This window comes from Dipteris shenzhenensis, chromosome 5 (assembly GCF_047967505.1).
Source record: "Dipteris shenzhenensis isolate YYH24624 ecotype China chromosome 5, Dip_SZ_1.0, whole genome shotgun sequence".
NCBI lineage: Eukaryota > Viridiplantae > Streptophyta > Polypodiopsida > Gleicheniales > Dipteridaceae > Dipteris > Dipteris shenzhenensis.
The window spans coordinates 39556456-39578061 of NC_141600.1; the positions used below are offsets into that span (position 1 = coordinate 39556456).

General features: G+C 44.7%; 1 protein-coding gene across 2 annotated transcripts in view; it reads right to left on the bottom strand.

The window, feature by feature from the left end:
- The window catches only part of NUDT3 (nudix hydrolase homolog 3), a 240184-nt gene that overhangs the window by 106948 nt on the left and 111630 nt on the right, over positions 1 to 21606 (bottom strand). For both annotated transcript variants that reach the window (XM_087374766.1, XM_087374765.1), the window contains exon 10: positions 747 to 1009. In XM_087374766.1, coding sequence (XP_087230892.1) covers positions 747 to 1009 — 263 coding nt within the window. The remainder of the gene's footprint in view (positions 1 to 746; positions 1010 to 21606) is intronic.

Here is a 21606-nt window from a genome sequence, read left to right on the forward strand (position 1 = left end):
TGTTGAGATTATTTGCCTTTTTTTGTTTGCTCAAATGGCATAACGAAATCCAAATGATGTCTCTCAGTTGCTTGCCCAGGAGGATCGGTTGGATGGCACCAACTATCCTCTTTGGAGTTTTTGATTCGCCATCATTTAGTTGCCAAGGGCGTCTGGGTTTATGTTGTTAAGTATGAAAGGAGCTCCAAGAGAAAAGCTCATGGAAGGAGCACATCATGCTAGGCATGGAAAAAAACACCCTAAAAGGGCAAAACCAAGCTCATGCGAGAGAGCTAGAATTAATCCAAGGTTGAGGCTGAAAGTGCCACCTCAACCCTAGTGAAAGAGTCCGAGAAAAATGAAGAGCAACTTGCCACTCCCTAAGGAAAGGCCAAGCATCTTTGGGTATCGGAGGAAATGCGAGAGGTCACCAAAACCATTTGATACAAAAATTGGAATTGACCTGTGTTCTAACTGGTAAAAGTGATCCGGAATCACTAACCTCTTTGATATGGGTATCGGAGGAAATGTGAGAAGTCACCAAAAACGTTCGAAAACAGGCATTGGAATTAACCTCTGTTCTCTCATTGGTAAAAATGACGTGGAACCACTCACCAATGCCCAAATTCATTAGCATGTTGCTAGTATCAAATTCAAAAAGGAGACATCCTAGCATAAAGGTACTATAATATGTTCATAATGAGAATAAGCCTTTACATTTTCTTACATGAAAAAGAAAAATCTACAAATTAGAAGGCTCACAATACCTTGATGTATCTGCAAAACTCCCAGCTGTTCTCAAGAGTTCAGATGCCTTTGTAAGACTGGCGTTGTATTCCTTTGAGTACGGAACAATGTGCAAACTCTGTGCCTTGGAAGAGCAATCGGGAATTGCAAGTTTATGGATGAATCCTTGACAAGTCGTACTATCATCATCACCCAGTTGAGCAGATCGCCTTATAACAGAATAAAAACCCATTGCCACAGCTTGATCTTCTTTACCAATTCCTTTAGACCAAAGTTCAAATTCCTGAAAAGTAACAGAGGTCAAAGTATTGTACTCCATCTTTCTTAATAATAGTAAGAGTATGATCCCATTCCCCAAGCACTAAACATTGACATTCCAGGAAAAAAGTTATGCTATATCGTTAACAAAAGCAAGCATGCACAAACATGCCATTTCTCTACTTGACAATATGTTATATATTTTATAAAGGACCCAGAAATCACAGTTTAACAGGATGGTGCAAGCAAAAACATAGGTCCAGCTAGCACAATAACAAGCCAAAACCCAAATTGGCACCTAGTCTTTTGGCCTTTAGAAATCATGAGGAACATTTTACTGTAGGATCGATTGAGAGAGTGCAGGTAGCAAAGCGTCGCACAAGTCTTAGCCGTCACGTCAAACTTGGATAATGAAAAAAGGAGTACAAGGTACAAGTACCTAGACCTAGGACTAAGTGTCCTAGGTGTCACATAGGACTAAGTGTCCTAGGTGGCCTAAAAGGCACTAACACTACAAGTGCCTATATTTATGCCTACAAGGCACATACCATGGCCTATAGGGCATCACTAGAACCACCAGGAGATGGCCTATAAACCCCCCAACATGGGATGGGCTGAAGTACTCTGGAAATCTCTCAGAATACCTGGTATTTTCTGGTCATGGTGGCACATGTTCATCCAAAAGGATATAGCCACCTATGAATGTACAAGGGATGTCAGATCATGTAACAAAGGGAACCAAGTGTAAAGCCTGTCGAAAGACTTCGAACTTGGAACGAGGAAGTGCCTTTGTAAACATATCTGCTATGTTGTCCTCTGTGGGAAGATAGGACAACTCTATGTCTCCTGCTGACAACCGCTCCCGAACATAATGATAATGAACTTCAATATGCTTGGTACGCGCATGAAACGTTGGGTTACGCGCAATGGCCAAAGCACTCTAGCTGTCGGTGTAGACAATAGTGGAGGATATCTGGCAAATACCAAGATCTCTAAGTAACTATCGAAGCCAAACAAACTCTACTGTAGCGGTGAAAGCTGCCCTGTACTCAGCCTCACAGCTAGATGTGGCAACTGTTGGTTGCTTCTTGCTGAGCCAAGAGATACATGAATTGCCAAGCAAAAACAATTGCCAGTATGTGACACTCTGGTGTCGGAACATCCTGCCCAGTCGCTATCCATGTAAGCATGCATGGTAAGTGAACCCTGATCACAATAATAGAAGAGGGCTAAATCCTGAGTGCCTCTGAGATATCTGAAGACTCTCTTCACTGCCTGCCAATGCTGTGAACTGGGCATGTGCATGAATCTGCTGAGCTGAGATACTGCATACTGTAAGTCAGGTCTGGTGTGACATAAATAAATAAGGCATCCAACAGCCTGCTGATAAAGAGTGATATCACATGGTGGGCTCCCATCATGAGCTGAGAATTTGAAGTCAGGGTCCACCGGAGTAGAAATTGGCTTGCAATCCTCAAACTGAAAACGATCAAGGAGTTGTCCAATATACTTGGACTGAGACATCATGATACCCCCCTCAACATGAGCAAACTGAATGCCCAAATAATAGTGGAGCTGTCCCATGTCTAACATTTCAAAAACCTGCTGCAAATCAGCCTTGAAAGCTGCAATTTGCTCAGTATCTTGGCCCATGATGAGCATATCATCCACATATAAAATCAGCACTAAAAAAGCAGATCCACTCCCATGGACATAAAGAGTGGGTTCTGTGGGGCTATTCTGAAAACCAAGGGATAGTAAGTGTGCATGAATTTTGGCATACCATGCCTCGGGTGCCTGCTTCAAACCATAAAGGGCTTTTCTAAGCTGGCATATGTTATTTTCAGAATTAACAACCTCAAAGCCAGGAGGTTGTGTGACATATACTTCTTCCTGTAGATCCCCATGAAGAAAAGCAGTCTTGATGTCAAGTTGGTGCACTTGCCAATGATGATGGGCTGCAATGGCAATGACACATCTAATGGTAGTAATCCTGGATGTGGGAGCAAATGTCTCCTCAAAGTCAATGCCTTGTTGTTGAGCATACCCTTTTGCAACAAGACGGGCTTTGTATCGATCTATGTTGCCATCAGATTTCCTTTTTAATTTGTAGACCCACCCGGTACCAATGGCATGCTTGCCGGGAGGGAGATCTACTAATTCCCATGTGTCATTTTTGGCAATGGATTGTAACTCAGCTCTCATTGCATCCATCCACTCTTTGCTGTCAAAAGCATCTTTATGGCACAAGGGCTCTTCATTGCAAGCTGTAGCAAAGAGTGCAAATTCAAGAAAGTAACCATGCATCTGTCCATTCCCTGATATTGTCCGGGCAGCAAAAGGCTGATCTTGTTTGTTGTCCCTCAATGTATCAAGAAGCCATTTGGGAGCTTGCCTTTGCTGTCTATTGACAGTTCTTTCTTTAATGACTGTGTCATGAATAGTGGGATCATTTTATGCTGGAAGAGAAACCTGCAAATCAGCATGGGGTAGTGGCTGATTATTGCTTGGTGGAGGGCCTGCAAGAGGCTCATGTTGCTGGTCAAAGTCCTCTTCTGAGGATGGCCAGAGGTAACCAAGATTAAAAGGCATCAAACATGTCAACATCTGGCTTAGCTTTGCAGTCCACAAGAGGAGAAGCTGAATGTTCAGCAAAGATTACATCTCTACTGACAATAATCTTCCCAGCATTTGGTTGATATAACCGATACCCTCTGCTCTCCTAGCTGTAACCAATAAATATGCATTTGATTGCCTTTTCATCAAGCTTATGTCTCAGCTGAGATGGTACATGAACATATGCAAGAGACCCAAAAACTCTCATGTGTGAAAGTGAAGACTTCCTGCCTTTCCATGCTTCATAAGGTGTAAGAGTTTTCAATGCCCGTGTAGGTGATCTATTAAGCACATAGTTGGCACACATCATTGCATCAAGCCAAAATTTATTGGGCAAAGACTTGGCCTTAAGCATGCATCCCATCTCCATTGTGGACCTGTTTTTCCTTTCAGAAACAGGATTCTACTGAGGAGTGTAAGGAGTAGTGCATGACTGAATAATGCCCCGTGAAGACAGAAATGCATCAAACTCCTTTGACATATACTCTCCCCCCCTATCTTTCTTGAGGGTGACAAGCTTGCATCCTGATTCATTCTCAACCATATTCAGCCACCTTTGAAAGCATAAGAAAACTTCAGATTTGGCTTTTAAAGGAGATATCCAGTAATATCTTGTGAAATTAGCAATGAGAGTCATGAAATACTTATACCCCCCAATGGCATTTGTCCTCATTGGGCCACAGACATCACTGTGTACTAGCTGCAATTTCCTTTGTGAGAGTTTTGGACAATTCTTTTAAAAATGAAACCGATGCATCTTACCCAAAAGACAACCCTCACACACATGTTTGGAAACTGTGTCAGTTTGAGGTACATCATTTGCCATCTACTGTGAATGTAGCTTTGCAAGAGCTCTATAATTGAGATGACCCAATCTCTCATGCCAAAGATGAGTTTCAGCAAGCTGTGAATCTGAAATTGCAAATGCTTCAATAGAAAGTGCAGCTGAGTGATGATCAAGGTGATAAAGCCCCTTTTGCAGAGTGCCAGTGAAAACTATGGCATTGTCATCACGAAGATCATAAACTAGGCATCTGTAGCCATCAAAAATCACTCTGAAACTTGAAGTGGCAATTGCTGAAATTGAAATCAAGTTGACTTCAATTCTAGGCACAAAAAGAACATTTGTCAGAGTGACAGGATGGCTTGAAATGGATGTGAGCTGCACATCTCCAATTCCTTTTACAGCATAGGAAGCATTATTAGCACATGTGACAGTCCCCCCTCGAGGTGCATCAGCTAAAGAATGAAACAACTGTCTGCAAGATGTGACATGCTTGGAAGCACCACTATCAAAGTACCAAGATTGAGCATCATTAGCAGTAAAGAATGCATCAGCTTTGGAGGAATCAAATGAGCAATGGGCAGCCCATGCCCAATCATCCTGAAGGATCTTTTGGCTCATGGGATTCAATAGCATGAGAGGCAGTAACTGTCAATCCTGCTTTCTTTTTCTCCGAAGCAATGCGCTTCCTGCATTCTGAAATGTCATGTCCAAGCTTGCGACAATAGTTGCATCTTTTCTTCTTGGACTTATCTGCTGTATTTTTAGATGCATGGGAGGAATTGCAGCTGCTATGCGCAGATTTTTGCTTCCCCATAGGCTTGGAAGCCTTGCCTCTTCCTGTCTGTTGTGAAGCAAATCCATGATCAAGAATAATGGCTTGTCTATTAGCTCTACTTTGCTCTTCCTGCAAAAGCAAAGTAACTAGCTGATCAAAAGAATAGTGGTCTGGATTACCCATGGCCACTAATCGAAGGGTTGTAGCAAACCCTTGATATGTATCTGGCAGTCCATTCAATGTGGTACTGACAAGCTATGAATTTGGCACCACCTCATCAATGTTGGCAAGTTGTTCCATGAGGTCCTTGACCTTTGTCAGGTATGCATCCATAGAGTCACCTTCATTCATGCTGACTTCCTGTAATTGCCTTCTCAAATATGCAACAGGTGCCTCATTGCGAATCTGATAGAGAGAAGCCAATTTAAGCATCCTTTGCTGTCCTGCAAGACCGGATGTGTGGAATAATGAATGTGCATTTGCATCTCCTGCATCCCATCTTGTCTGTTCCTGAGTTGGAAGAGTAGTAGTAGGAGTGCTAGAAGATGAGGCATTAGGAGTAGTACCCCCGGCAGAGGGACCAACAGTAGAGGCAACCACTCTAGCATTGGCTGGCCTCAGATCAACCCCAGAAACAATATTCCACAAATGCTTTGCAACAAGAATATGTTTCATGAGATAAGACCACATCGGATAGTTGGTGCCATCCAACTTATCATCTTCACGAAGAACGCCAAATAGATCTTGATTGTTCCCAGCCATAGCAAATGTGATACCCTGAAAGAGACCTGAAAACCCAAAAGCCTCAATGCTATCACTGCAAAAAGCTGGCTGTCCAAAAATGACAGCAAATATCTGCAAATTTTCGACCCAAATCAAAGGGCAAATGTAGATCTGACCCAAATGTGACTGTGGCAGGTAATGTTCACTGCAAAAACAGCAAATCTGGCAAAAGCCCCAAATTTATTGAGGGCAAATAGGCCAAAAAGAGGGCAAATGCAGAAAAGCCCCAAATTTTGCTGAAATTTTTGCAAATGTGACCCAATGTATAGCCTCAAGGCTTGAAACTGCAAAAATATGAGTTACTCTCCCAAACACCAGTTGAAATTGAGCTCCCAACACAAAAGCCCCAAATTATTGTTGACCGCGTGATGGCATGGCACAATGTGATAGTCCTGAACCTGAAATCAACTGAAAACTTCAATTTTTGGAAGGATTCCAGATGTCAACCTTGTCAAAAGTATTGTATTGACAGGTTGAAGGTCCACATGTCAAAAGCCCTAAATTTTTCGGTTGGAAATTAGGGTTTGACAGTAAAAAAATTGTCAAAAAACAGTAAAAGACTGCAAGAAATTTAACACGTGCCAAATGCTGTACCAAATCCCGGAGTAAACACAACTGTACGGATGCCAGTACGGTAACAGGTACTATGCCTATACGCAAGCTGTACGATGCCTGTACAGAGGCTATACGATGCCTGTACAGAGGCTGTACGATGCCTGTACGGATGATGTACTGAATGCAGTACGAAGCAGATAACTGAATCCAACGTACGGAAGTATGGATGCAGTTACGAGGTAAGTATGGTGTACTGAACAGGTATAGTGATGGTACATTGTACGGCAACTGTACGACGCAGTACTGTATGCAGATACGGACATACGGAAGGTGCAACGCAATGGAGCATAGTACGGCGTAGTACTGTATGCATGTACGGACGTACGACGTAGGTACATTGTACGACAGCGCATGTACAACAATGTACGACGAGTGTACAGATCGTAGGTACGGCAGATGTATGGACAGTTGGTACGAACATGTACGGGCAGTTGTACGGACTGTACGGGGATAGGAAGCAGATGTGGGCTCTGATACCACTTTAGGATCGATTGAGAGAGTGCAAGTAGCAAAGCGTCGCACAAGTCTTAGGCGTCACGTCAAACTTGGATAATGAAAAAAGGAGTACAAGGTACAAGTACCTAGACCTAGGACTAAGTGTCCTAGGTGTCACATAGGACTAAGTGTCCTATGTGGCCTAAAAGGCACAAGTGCCTATATTTATGCCTACAAGGCACATACCATGGCCTATAGGGCATCACTAGAACCACCAGGAGATGGCCTACATTTACAATTCATATTCCTAGAGAAACTTCAGCCCTATCCTAACCAGGGATATATATACATACGCCCAAAGTACACTAGAGGAAAGGCATGTAGAATTTAGTGAAAGACTCACCAAAGACTCACAATTGATATTGGTATTCCCTCAATTACATGCATCCTATGTACCAAATCTCTTGGATAGAGATGCTTGCTACAATCTCTATTATATGTATATATCTATGTGGGTGTGGGTGTGTGTGGGGGGGGGGGGGGGATTTGAACATGGACTACTACAGTGGACACATATGTATGTATGCATGTATGTATGTGCACATGTATAAATTTGTGTTTACATATATATCTGTGATACGTTATGGCTGCCATACATCTTTTTTTTCAATGAAAAGACTTCTATCAAGTAGATTAAAAAAACCAAGAGCAAATGCTCATGGCAAGAGTACACCATGCATACATGAAAAACAAAATATCCTGACTTGGTCAAAAACCTGCCCATGAAGAAGAGCCAGTAAAGCTCCAAGGTTGAGGCTGATAATGCCAACTCAAACCTCTGTGATGGACTCCTACAAAAAAGGGGATCCCTTGAGGAAATTAGCCCTTCTGGAAAACCTAGAAGACCACTTTGTACGTGCGAAGATACTAAGCAATAAAATTGAGCTTCTCTATTGCTTGACAGAAGGTGAGGTGGCTGATATATAACCCAACTTGCTAGAATTAAGCAACAGAAGTTTTCCAACTGATGGGCATGAAGCTTAATCCATTCTTCGTCAAGGGGGATTGTTGGAAAAATGATGAACTATGGACTTAGGGGCTAGGATTAATAAAAGGTAAAAAAGAGTACCAGGTAGACCTTAGGTCTTAGGGTAGGACATCATGACGTTACGTCATGGATAGGGGTTTATAGATTTTTAAGGGGACACATGATGTGACAGGCCCCCACATGGATGAAGGCGATAGTTACCACATGGCCCATTCCATTGGTCTATCTCATGTGGCCTTTCCATGTGTCACATAGGCATTCACTCAACATCTCACTCGCTCTCGAGTAGCCAATTAGATGCAAGCATTGCATTTAGTGCATGTGTTTGGTGCATTCTGATTGGGTACATTGTGTCAATGCCCCATAGGATGGGGCTGATGCTCTAGCTTCTACAAGAAGCCACCAAGAAGCTTCTCCCTCCTCACCTCCACACCTCCTCAATTGGTGTGCTTTATTTGAGGTTCATTGTTCATTTGCAGTACAATTACTTCATTCTCACTATACGCTTTCATCCTGGATAGTGTTGGCATTTCAGTTTGCAGCAATTCATGTGTGTGTGCATCTATTCCTATCTGTGTGTGGATGGCACTATAGTCTAGCCAGCCTCCCATTTTGTGTTTTCTTTCACACAAGGTAGCCGAATGCAAAGTGTTCCTTTGTCTCGGTCTCTTGCGTATCACAAAAAGTGCAGCTCTGTATCTCACGTGGGATGCCCTATGTTACGCTCAAGTCGAGGTAACATGACCTCGGAAGGGTCAGTCGACATTTCCTTTAAAGGATCAATGTTTGTATTATATTTGTTTGGGCTTCATGTAAATGATCAAAAAGGAATAAAGGTCAAGGTCCTTGGTGAGGGTGACATGGCACTAGACTAGGTGGATCTAAGGCTAGGGGACCTAAATGCATGAAATGTGCCAAGGGTCAAATAGTTTTAATGATATCCCAAGAGAGGGTAAATGATGCATTAAGGAGGGACCCAAAAATGAAGACATGTGGCATACTAGATCCATCTAGGGAAATTTGGGGCTTGGTGGAGATTTAGTAAGCAAGAGCTTCAACGTAAAAAAAATTCAATGATAAAGCTTACAACCACTGAGATCGGCTGGGAGGATAATCGATGCGCAGCGCCCGTGATTCGACGTAACAAGCTAGGAGCAAACTAGTTTTCACGTATCATTTGGTATCAGAGCGCACATTTGGGATCTTGTCGAGTTTGGAAGGCTAACGATAAATTAAGAAAGGATTTTTAACGATTTCCAGTCGAGATCAGAGAAAAAGACCACGGGTAGTTCATTGTTTTGAGAGGAGAATAAAAGAGACGTACCAGATTTGGTATCGCGAGAGGTCTGGCACTGGCTGGGCGTATGAGGACGGACAATACGGAGCCCAAATTCTACACAGATCATGATTTGGCAGTTCGTCCATCTAGGTAGCGTTGATGAGCAGCGCGCGACGAGAGCTACTGTGTGGTCACGAAACTAACTGTCGCAGGATTTGGTAAGGTACTATGATTCCGTTCGTCAACCTGTAGCTAGCTTAGGGCCATGGAACTGATCTAGACATCCACGACGAATCACTTAAAGGAACTCTGGCTTTTGATATCTGTGTTACGTGGAGGTCCTTCAACGTTATCGATGCTGGGTGAGAAAAAACAAACGTAGTGCTGTGGATTTTGCAAAATCATGGAAATAAAGAGACCTGCGGACGTGATAAACGATCACGCTCTTCTTAGTTCACAATAGCTCGTCAACGTTGGGGATGCGTGGAATAATTTGATTGACAGAGGACACGTTGGTTAAGGTCGTTGGACCTTAAGGTCGTTGGCCACATCAGCTATGCAGGACAGATTATAAATGCAAAATGCGTCTCCAACGAGGGTATAGCTGAGCCACAGCATGAACAACTTGATCTCTCTATGCTACATAAATGACCATGGGGTTTTCTATGCCTTCTAAGTTTATTAGTCTCCGTGTTTCAGTTATTTCGGATTGCAAGAGTTTCCCTAGTATAGGGAAAAGTGGTTTTGGTTACAGTGTGATCTGACCTCAGATAAAGTACCTTTTATATGGGGACAGAATCAACAGGAAAGTTTTAACGCCGTGAAACAAGCTGTGGTCTCAGGACCGGTGTTAAAAATAGTTGATCCCCAGAAACTGTTTTTCCTTGAAACCGATGCAAGTGGCATTGCGGTAGGAGCAGTTCTTCTCCAAGAGGGAAGGCCAGTAGCCTTTGAAAGCAAGAAGCTTTCGCCCTCTCAACGAAATTGGCCAACTCATGAATTGGAGTTGTATGCTGTTGTCCATGCTCTGAAAACATGGAGACATTACTTGTATGGATCAGAGTTTTATGTTGATGTTGATCATGATACTCTGAAACATTTTTATAAACAACCTGACTTGAGAGGCCGCCAAGCTAGGTGGGCAGAACTCATGCAAGAGTTTAACTTGACGATTCGGTACCGAAGAAGGAAGGATAATAAGGTTGCTGATGTGTTGTCATGCATTATGCATAATATGAGTTTCACGGTATAAGAGAGTGCTCTAATGACCGAGATTAGAGAAACTCAAAAGGTGGACGAGTTCGTCCAGAGCCTTTGGCGTAAGGCTCATGTATTCAAACTCTAGGAAAAGGATGACCTGGCATCCAGAAAAGGCCAAACTTATGCAAGATATGCCATAAGGGATGGTATGCTGAAAAGAAATGGCAAGGTAGTAGTACCTAATCAGAATGATCTCAGGCAGAGAGTCATTCGACAATGCCATGAGAGCCCATGTGCGGGACATCCAGGAGTCGAGAAGACATATGATCTCGTGAAGCGAGATTTCTTTTGGCCAAAGATGAAAAAGCATATTCATGAATATGTGACACGTTGCTTTTTGTGTCACGTAAGTAAAGCAGAGCGGGTGAAGCCACCCGGACTTTTACAGCCCTTGGAGATACCACTAGGTAGGTGGGAGAGCATTTCCATGGACTTTATTGTAGGTCTGCCTACGACACAAGGTGGATATGATTCTATCCTTGTGGTGGTTGATCGTCTTACCAAGATGGCTCACTTCATTCCAACTAGAGAGTCTATTAGTGCCCGCAAGTGGTGGATTTGTTTATTAGACATATATTTCGTTTGCATGGATTACCCAAATCCATAGTATCAGACAGGGATGTCAAATTTACCGGTCATTTTTGGACTGCAGTGTTTGAGACACTAAGAACTGAGTTGGGAATTAGTAGTGGGGATCATCCAGAAACGGATGGTCAGACGGAAAGAATCAACCAAATTTTAGAGGATATGCTCAAAGCATATGTGTCATTGAGACAACATACATCCGAGAAGTGGTTGCCATTGTTAGAGTTTGCCTACAATGATAGAAAATATTCCTCTACAGGGTTCAGTCCTTTTGAGCAGAACTATGGTTATAGACCTGCGAATCCAACTATAGTTAGAATACCTCAGAAAGTGCCTAGTGCCGCAAACTTTGTGGTTCAGATGCGGGAGATGCTAGCACTTGTGAGAGCGAACATCCGCCAAGCTACGGATAGAGCTAAGGCGTATGCGGATGAAAACCGATCCGCTAGAGAATTTAAGGAGGAAAAAATTTTCTCAGAGTTCCTTCGCACTCTAAGTCTTTGACTGCAGGAGAGTGTGCTAAATTATCACCTCGATATTGTGGGCCATGGTTAATTCTAAAAAGAATAGGCAAGGTAGCCTATAAATTAGAATTGCCACAGGGTTGTAAGGTGCACCTAGTGTTTCATGTTTCTCGTTTAAAGAAATTTTTGCATACAGGTGACTCACTAATCGAGGGTGTTGTTTTGTTTCAGGAGATAGAGGATAGTGCAAGATGCAAACCAACAGGAATCCTGGACCGAGGAACAATGCAAGTAAGCAATCGAAAGATACCCACGGTGTTGGTTGCATGGCATGGTCTACCTCTATCAGAAGCTACTTGGGAATCCGTATACCAATTACGGAGAGTGTTCCCAGACTTTATCATCGAGGACGCTGATGCCTGAAGAGGGAAGGAATGTTACGCTCAAGTCGAGGTAACATGACCTCGGAAGGGTCAGTCGGCATTTTCCTTTAAAGGATGAATGTTTGTATTATATTTGTTTGGGCTTCATGTAAATGATCAAAAAGGAATAAAGGTCAAGGTCCTTGGTGAGGGTGACATGACACTAGACTAGGTGGATCTAAGGCTAAGGGACCTAAATGCATGAAATGTGCCAAGGGGCAAATAGTTTTAATGATATCCCAAGAGAGGGGTAAATGATGCATTAAGGAGGGATCATAAAATGAAGACATGTTGCATACTAGATCCATCTAGGGAAATTTGGGGCTTGGTGGAGATTTGATAAGCAAGAGCTTCAACGTAAAAAAAATTCAGTAAGAAAGCTTACGACCACTGAAATCGGCTGGGAGGATAATCGATGTGTCAGCGCCCGTGATTCGACGTAACAAGCTAGGAGCAAACTAGTTTTCGCGTATCACCCTATCTCAACTCGTAGCTTGCGTGAGGATACTTGGAACTACGCAATCGAGATCCTCAATGCATGCGGGGGATGAATCTAGGTGTGGCCTGATGGTTCGGTAAATCCCTCCTCTGAGATTTGTCAACAATGGTCTCTGTAGAAGTTGAGTTTAACCGAAAGCTCAGTAGGTGCTAACCAAGTCCTATTTATGTGAAGTCGCAATAGATCCTCTCTAATGACCTGGTTCACCTCCTTATAGGTGAGCGGGATGGAGGGAGTCTCAAGGCTATACTGAAAAGGTGGCAGCTTATCCATCTGTACCCCCAAGCTACAAACCATTTGCGTGGTAGAGCATAACAGCTCCTCTAATCCCCCTCTACCTCCAATGCCATAGATGAAGTCAAGGCTAGCCATGGATATATGCACTGTCTGCATGTCGTGGTACCCAAGTCCTTGACTCTATGGAGATAAGTGACCACCTAGAAGAATGCATGAATTGTAGAGAGGTAGCCCCAAACTCTACCAGTATGATATGATGTGGGACCGATGGCTTGCTGCAGATTATATGAGCAAGAAGTAGAACTTGAAGTCTGTCTATGTGGAGCAAGTATGTCTTTGATAGATCTTTTCCTAGAAGGGACTGTTGTACATCCTAGCTTGAAATGAGTGACAGCACTGACCCTCGAGTCAAGCTAATGTGGCATACCCTCTACTCGGAGCCTGCATGGCTGGTCACATTGTGACGATCCTGCCTATGAAGAGAGCCCTCGGATATGTATACAATGCAACAATCTCCACTGGCGCTCTTGTCTAAGGTAAACTCCTCTCGATGTGTGGCTGCCCAATGTGTCATGAAGATCATAACCTTGGTTTTACGTAAGTCGACCTTCAAATCATGTGTCTCACTAAAAAACTGGAGTGCATCCAAATGCCGTTAGAGACCTTCGGCTGTATGAGGAGAGTAGAATCGGATTAGGGAGCTAGCTAAGGATGAACCTACTCCTTGCAATGACGTGATGAAGGACTCGAGCTCGTTGATGTATAGGCCAAACAAAAGTTGGTGACAAAGAAGAAACTTGTTTGACCCCGACAGTCACTCATGATCTCCTCTGACCACCCAGTCAAAGTCTTGACTTTGCATGATACCCGCTCATATAGTGTCCATATTGCCCAAATGCTGTCTTGATTGTATCTTGCATCCAATAACCATCGGACTCGTCCCAATGTGTTAAAGGCTTTGCGGAAATCCAAAAAGCAACAGTGCACTCACTGCTTCTGTGCAGCACGGGCCACCTTAATGATAGCTGTTAGTATGAAAATGTGATGTCATATAGCATGATCTGCCTAGAAACTTGCCTGCACCATAGCTAGGAATCCCTTACACTCTGCAAACCAATCGATCTAAATGTCAAGCAGTGATGCATAAATCTTGGACATAACATGTCCATTCATGATGGTCCTATAGTTTCTGGGCTCATGGGATCCCTTGCGTTATGGATCGAGATAACAGTGTTAAGGATCCATTGAATAGCTTCACAAGGATCAAGTCTAGGGTCTTGATCCCATGTTCAATGTATTTAGTACATAGCCCATCATGATGTTTGGCACTGCCATTGTGTAGATTGAGAGTTGCATGTTTGCTAGTGGGGGACGTCATAAAGGGGACATGAGGTGGGATGAGATAGCCATGGGCGGTTTGATGTAGGCTAGTGGGGGACATCATAAAGGGTGCATGAGTAACTGTGGCAAATGAGTGGGTCTGTGAGAGGAGAGGAGAACCTCCACTCAAGAAACTTTTGCCAGAACTCCTTGGAGTTATTATTAAATAGAATGCTTAGTAATTCTTCCTCATTTTGACGAATAAATCCTCTTTTCTTCCGATGGATTAGACCGTGAACTCCTATTTTCTCTCTTTCTCAGTCAGAACATGTTGCTTGGTTTCCATTCTGAGTTGACGGCGCTACATGCATCATTGTACCAGCTATTGCAAGGGACTGATCCAATGGGTGATGGTGGGCAAGTAGATCTAGTAGTGTGAGGGAAAGGCTAGAGAGTGGGGTCATGTAGGGTGGAGATGATAGTGATATTCAGTTGTCTTATGTCCCCACTGAAGACAACTTGGCAGATCTTTTTACAAAGGCTCTACCTCAACCTAAGTTTGAAGCTTTTCGGCAAGATTTAAACTTAGTACTTCTTGTGACTTGATATGTTGTACTCAGTACAGTCACACAGGTTGTTATGTCCCTATAGGATGAACATGTGCAACCATGACAGTAGATATTCCATGGAGGGGGGTTTGTAGGCCATTTTATGGGCTATCCATAGGGGTATGTGCCTTGTAGGCCTAGTTACAACTTACTACTCACACCATTGAGCACAACCCACCCTAGCTCGCCTACACCTTTCTCCAAGAGATCCACTTTGATCATAGTGTAGCCCCAACTTATACCACCCACCTTTTTACTGTGCTTGAGGACCTCACTGATATACCCTTACTAGAGGATAGACCCCGCCCTTAGTGATAGTGAGCCTCAATATGCTTTGTGCGAGATATACTTGGATTGTGACATCAAAATGCCCCTGCCCCCCTCACTGCTAACAAATTGAATGCCCAGATAGTAATGCAAAAGACTAAGATTAGACATCGCAAATGTCTTCTGCAAGTCAAGCTTAAAAGCTGCAATTTGCTCAGCATGTGTCCCAGTCACAAGCATAGAGCACTAAAATCAGCAAATTTGTCCCAATCTTGCGGAGCCCCCCTACGCAACATGGCATGCCGTGAAGCGTGTCTTCAGATATCTCAAAGGCACTCAGCATTTGGGCCTCCTTTATGAGGCTGATTCTTCACTTGTTATGCATGGATTCACTGATAGTGATTGGGCTGACTATTTGGACACCCGTGTGTCACATAGTGGCAACTGTTTCATGCTTGGTACTTCATGCATTTCTTGGTTCAACAAGAGGCAAAGTACAATCGCTACTTCTAGCTGTGAAGCTGAGTACAAAGCAGCTTTTACAGCTATAGTGGAGTGTGTTTGGCTCCAGAAGATACTTGCAGATCTTTAGGCATGTCAGATCGCTCCTGCTGTCATCTTCACGAATAGTCAGAGTGCTTTGGCTGTTGCGCGGGATCCCATTTTCCATGTGTAAAGGGTACCCTCTGTAGGGTTGTTCTAAAAGCCAAGTGTGAGAAAATGAGCATGGATCCTAGAATACCAAGCCCGGGGTGCCTGCTTCAATCCATAGAGGGCTTTTTTTAAGCGGCATACTTTGCTGCCAGAACCTTCAACCTCAAAGCCAAGAGGTTAGGAAACATAGACCTCTTCTTGCAAATGCCCATGAAGGAAAGCTGTCTTTATATCAAGCCAATTACCTCCCAATGAAAGTGAGGAGCAAAGGCAATAACAATGCAGATAGTTGTGATCCTGGAAGTAGGGGCAAAAGTCTCCTCAAAGTAAATGCCTTGCTGCTGAGCATAGCCCTTATGTTGAGAGACGTATGAAAAGAAAGATAAACTCCCACAAGGAGACATTACCCTTTCCACTTTCTCTGTCAATTTCTATTGCTTACCGTCACACACGACTTCCATTCCCAGCCGCTCTTCCATCATCATCATTAACATCCACATCCTCTATGTTCTCACCATCTGCATTTGCATCAGTAGCGCCTTTAGCACTTGCATTACCTTCTATGTATTCATCATCTATGGCTACATCAGTAGTGACTTCACCACTGTGGCCCTCCCCAGGGGTCCTTGTCTCATCCATGGCATCTCCACCATGTCTCCATGGCGCCTACACCTACTGCTGTTCAAACAAGAGGCCCTTCAACTCTTGCTTTTACTTAAGGCCCTGAATTGAGTGGAGGCATTACATCAACCATGGCGGGGTTCTCGGGCCTACAAAGAGAGGGAGACTGCTTGGACTACTTAACAAAGTCCATGTGAAATCCAAAAGTTCAAGGGCCAACTCCATGTGGATGTAGAAGCTCCTCACGGCATGCAAAGCTAAAGGCGTGGAGAACAAGATGCCTTTTTACACATCCTTTTGGAGGATGCAACATACATGTGGTACAATCAATTTCCCCCGGATCATATCCCAACTTGGACAGACCTAAAGGAAACCCCCTCATTCACATGCTGGTCACTCCAATGGTGCCTTGATACACATGGGAGTCTGCCCATAGGAGGGACCTGAGGAGGGATAGTGGAGTACGAGGCTCTCGAGGTGTGGCTGTCCTCTTCAAATCAGCTTCTAGCCACTCCTCTCAGTGGTTAGGAAAGAGATACATGCACGGCACATGTGCATTAGAGTTCAGCTACAAGAGGCATGACCGATCTTCATTGCGGTATGCTACTTTCCTCCGGATACATCATCCTATGCACGTGAGGTTGCCACAGAGGGGAACAGCCCATATAAGAGTATACATGATGATATCACAAAGTTCTCTGGACAGGGTGACACCCTCCTCCTTGCTGACTTCAATGCACGCACAGGGGACAACCAGGTGGGACATTGCATCCAATCCCCTAATAGTACCAGAGTTAGATGCAAGTGAGCTCGGGATAGTGAGACACTCAACAGATGCTCCCCACATGACAGGGTATGGGTGGCACCTACTTGTGATGGGAGCAGTACATGATCTGATCATACACAATGGTCTTCAGAGATGGCCATCATCCGGTGGACTCAATTGTTTCCCACATGAGGGGGGGACAAGCACAGTGGACTACCTGATGGGCTCCCTTGCCTTTGCATGTCAGATTCACGACTTTGCAGTACCCCCTCCCCCACTCGATGCTAATCACTCATACCTGACATTCTATATTTCCACTACTAGGCCAGCCACAGAGAGAGTCCTTCATGCGCCCACTCGACCCATGTTCACTTTGACCGGACTCTCGATCCAGTTTACGTGAGTCACTTAGCTCGAGAACTTCCGACCCTACATGGAGCGGAGGATCTTACTCAGGTTTCAGCCACTTTGGCTTTAGTGGTACACGAGGCTGGCATCATATCTTTCCCTACGACTCGACCCACACATGCCCCAGTTGGGAAGATGCATCACAACCCCTGGTACGATGATGAATGTAAGAGATGAGAGCTCACGTCACACGTGAGCAGGCCCTGGGACACTTGACCTCATCTGAGGCGCATTGCTAGCACGTCAGATGACATGATGTAAGAAGCGGACTTTTCTCACTCGCAGGATTGATGAGGTGGTCGGATCCTTTAGAGGGGGAGACCCGACTATCGGCTAGGGACTCCTATCAGAGGGGAAACGGGCCATTTCCATCACAGACCCAAAGTTTTGGCACAGATATGCATGCTCCTTATACGACATCCCAGGTCAGCAGCCACCAGATATGTTCTCTATGCCCAAACCCACTACTTGTCACCTGTTCATTGCGCAAAACGTGAGGAATGACCTCCTTGGTCTGCATAAGCGGAGAGCACCGGGGGGCTACGTACGCAGCACTTAGCACATGGACAGGAGGTTTTGGCCCCGGTTCTAGCGCATATGTTCAACCATGCAGTATGCCACGGTTTTCCACCTACTTGGAGCACTACAACCATTGTACCGATACATAAGGTGAGGGACCCCATGGATATTGGGAACTACCGCACTCTCATGATTGGCCACACTCTGGCAAATATTTATGGATCAGTACTGGAGAGGGCAATCAGTAACCATACAAAGGGCCATGGACAGCGGGCTCTTGGGCAAGCAGGCTTTTGAAGACAGCACTCCACATTGGACCACATTTTTACCCTGAGAGCCATCATCGAGGAGGCAAAGTCGAGGCCCCAGAAGGTCTACAGTTGCTTCGTGGACTTTTGGAAGTCTTTTGACACAGTCCCTCCCTCTCGTCTAATCAAGCGACTATAGGAGCTGCATCTCCCAAAAAAAAAAATTTGTTTTTTTCTCAAGAAAATTACTTAATTAAGTATTAATGAAAACCGCGAGAGCAAGCTCAAATGCGGAAGTACAACATGCAATGCATGAGGAAAAAACAGCTCAAAGTGAGCTAATAAAGAACCAAGGCGGAGGCTGAAAAATGCCATCTCAACCCTAAAGGAAACTCAGAGAAGAAAGGAGATCCCCTCCAAACTCTGAAAAAAGTAACTCTCCTGGTAGTGGCTGCTCTGGAGAATCCCTGCATGCTCGCCCAAATGGCCATTAGAGTGTGTATTGTGTCAGTCCAAATACTGGGGATAGAGTCTAGGAAGAGTGAACCTGGATACCCTCCATCGCCTCTGTACACTTGGCTCTCCAAATATGCCAAGCTGCAATGCTAGCCAAAATCTCCCTAGACGTGTCTACTGAGGCATGAGCAGCTTTGAAAGGAGTGAGGGGAACATCCTGGAGGGAACAAGACTCCACTAAGTGTCGCCATACAATGAAAGCTAGATCTGGATCATGTCCCTCGAAAAACACTTGTGGGCCAGTAAGAGATAACCAAGCCACTGAACCCCAGGTCATATAGAAAGGTGTTGTATGAAAGATGTTGAAAATCCTAGCAACACCTTTCCAGATCATCCTCGCCTGTCTGCACTCCCAAAGGCAATGTTGTACTGACCCAACTGCCATATGACAACGAGGACAAGTAGGGTCAGCCCCGAACCTAGATCTCCACAGGTTCACTGCAATCCCTCCATGAATAGAAAGCCAAAAGAAAAGAGTGATCTTTCTATTCCTAAGGGATTTCCAGAGCCTACGCCAAAAGTTCTTCCGCACAGCTCTGGAAATCTGAAAACTATTCCAATGTGGCGCTCTGGAGGGCCTCCAACCTCTACCGCTGAGCTGAAACCTCCAAGCATTTCTAATTGTGTAGCGAAAGAAGGGAAAGCTCTTTTCTCGATGCACCTCATCAATCCATTCCCACTCCCCTGAGTCCCACTACAAGAACCTAATAGGGGAACCACCATACAACCAGAGTCTCCAAGACCCCAGCGCAAGGAGAATAGGATCAAGGTGAAGATACCACTCTAAATCCCTACCCCACTCCATGAATCCTGCAATCTAGACATGCTGAAATGCAACCTGCAAAAGAATATCATCAGAAGATCTGATAAGTCTACCTCCCGACTGAACATCAAAGACGAGGGTATCCTCGTGTGCATCCTGCAATGCAATGATCCGTAACGGAATGCCCATCCTTGAGAACGCTCCCCACCAAGTGGACTTTGTAAGGGGCATGTCATCTGTGTCAATCCACTCTGGCGGAATGACTGCCTATATTTGTTGTATCCTGAGTGCACTCCCTCTGAGGTGGCCAACTGCTAAAAGTTTATGATCCTCTTGAAGTCTCATAAAGGCTTGCTAAGCGCCTACAGTAGAGGCAGGCCCCCTCTCCCATCTAGACCACTGCATATAATGTGACACTCCAAGTTGCCTGCCATGATGATCCAAAATCGAGTCATTCCCCATGACTGGCTGCCTTTGAATCTCTTCACGAGAAGTGGGTGGAACTCTGCGAAGTCTGTGTTTCTGAAGCAACCCCAGGCTTTCAGAATAGCAGCCATGAGAGGGGAAGGGGAGGATTTGAGATGGGCTGAAGTAAATATCCATCTGCTGCTGTCCAACCAATCTCCCCCATGAGAAGGGGTGCAAGACTGAATGTTGCGTGAGAAAAAATCCTTCCAGGGCTCCTATCCAGGCATCAATCCACGTACTACAAACTTATGATCTAGGGAGTGATGAGTTTACACAAGTTCGTCAGAGGGTGAGTCCACGCTCCTAGGGGGCTATCAGATTGGGTTGAGAGCACCATAGGGGTGAAGCAAGGCTGCCCCCTCTCACCGACTCTCTTCGGGCTATACATTGATGAGATCACATCCTTTGTTGATCGCCTAGGAGGAGAGGGCTCCCTATTGGCTGATTTGATGGTACAGATACTACTTTATGCAGATGACATAGTCCTCATTTTGTCCTCAGCCCAGGGTTTGCAGAAACACTTGCAGGCCCTGGAGATGTTCTGCAAAGAAAGGGACTTTGCAGTCAACCTTGGGAAAACCAAGATTATGATCTTCAACACATCCCAACCAGTGCTTCATCAACATCGACGTCAACATATTTTCACTTACCGTGGAGAGCCAGTGGAGATAGTGCAGTCCTACACGTACCTAGGGGCGGTATTCACAAGACCAGGCTTCATGATGACCCATGCCGCCAGAGCATGACTCACAAGAAGGGAAGGGTGCCTTGGCCCGATTAGAGAGACAGTGCTTCCAGGCACATTTCCAAGATCCATCGACGAAGGACTGGCTTTTTGACACTCTCGTGAGACCGATTGCCATGTATGCAGCACCTTTTTTAGGGAGTGACCTTTCAGCTACTGACTGGAAGGGATTTGAGAGGCTACAGATGATCATGGGATCTAGGATGATTCCGAGTAAGCCTTCAGTTCCCCATCAGATCATACAGGCAGAAATCGCCATCACACCTCTCCAGGTGGATGCCCTCTTCTAGACCGTGACTTTTCTCCAGAGAGTTTGGGCCCTACCTCAGTGGAGATTACTAAGACTGGCACTGGAGTCATCTTGATGACTGGCAAAGAGAGGCTTTGATACAGTATGGTATGTGCGGGTGTCCACATGTTTTGATAGCCATGGTATTTAGATGGATAGGCTCCTCCCCTTTCTGTACAGCATGGGTGCACCACCGAAGCTTATTCCACATGATGAGGTTAACTGTATCATACGGTTAGACCTTCTGCATCTCCACACATCTCGGGCTTGGGGTGGGGGGGATCAGGAGTTCCCCAACAAGACCCAGTTCTATCATGACCACTTTCTAAGGATATCGGAGCATAGTTCTCATCATCACAAACAAACTGAATAACCTGATCTTCCCCGACATACTCAATGGAGTCCATCCAAATGTTAGCCAAACTCTTGGCTAACTTTCCCTCTGAATTATCAATAGCTTTAATGAAAAATCTTGCCCCATTGAAGTATGCAATGATGCCTAGACTAGAGCGGCTCCTAGTCTCCCATCTGTCAAGATTTCTAGGATCTATGAGCTCTAGAAAGAGAGTGAGAGCATGTAGGACAATGGAAGCTACACTTGCAAGACAAGACTTGAGCATGGAGA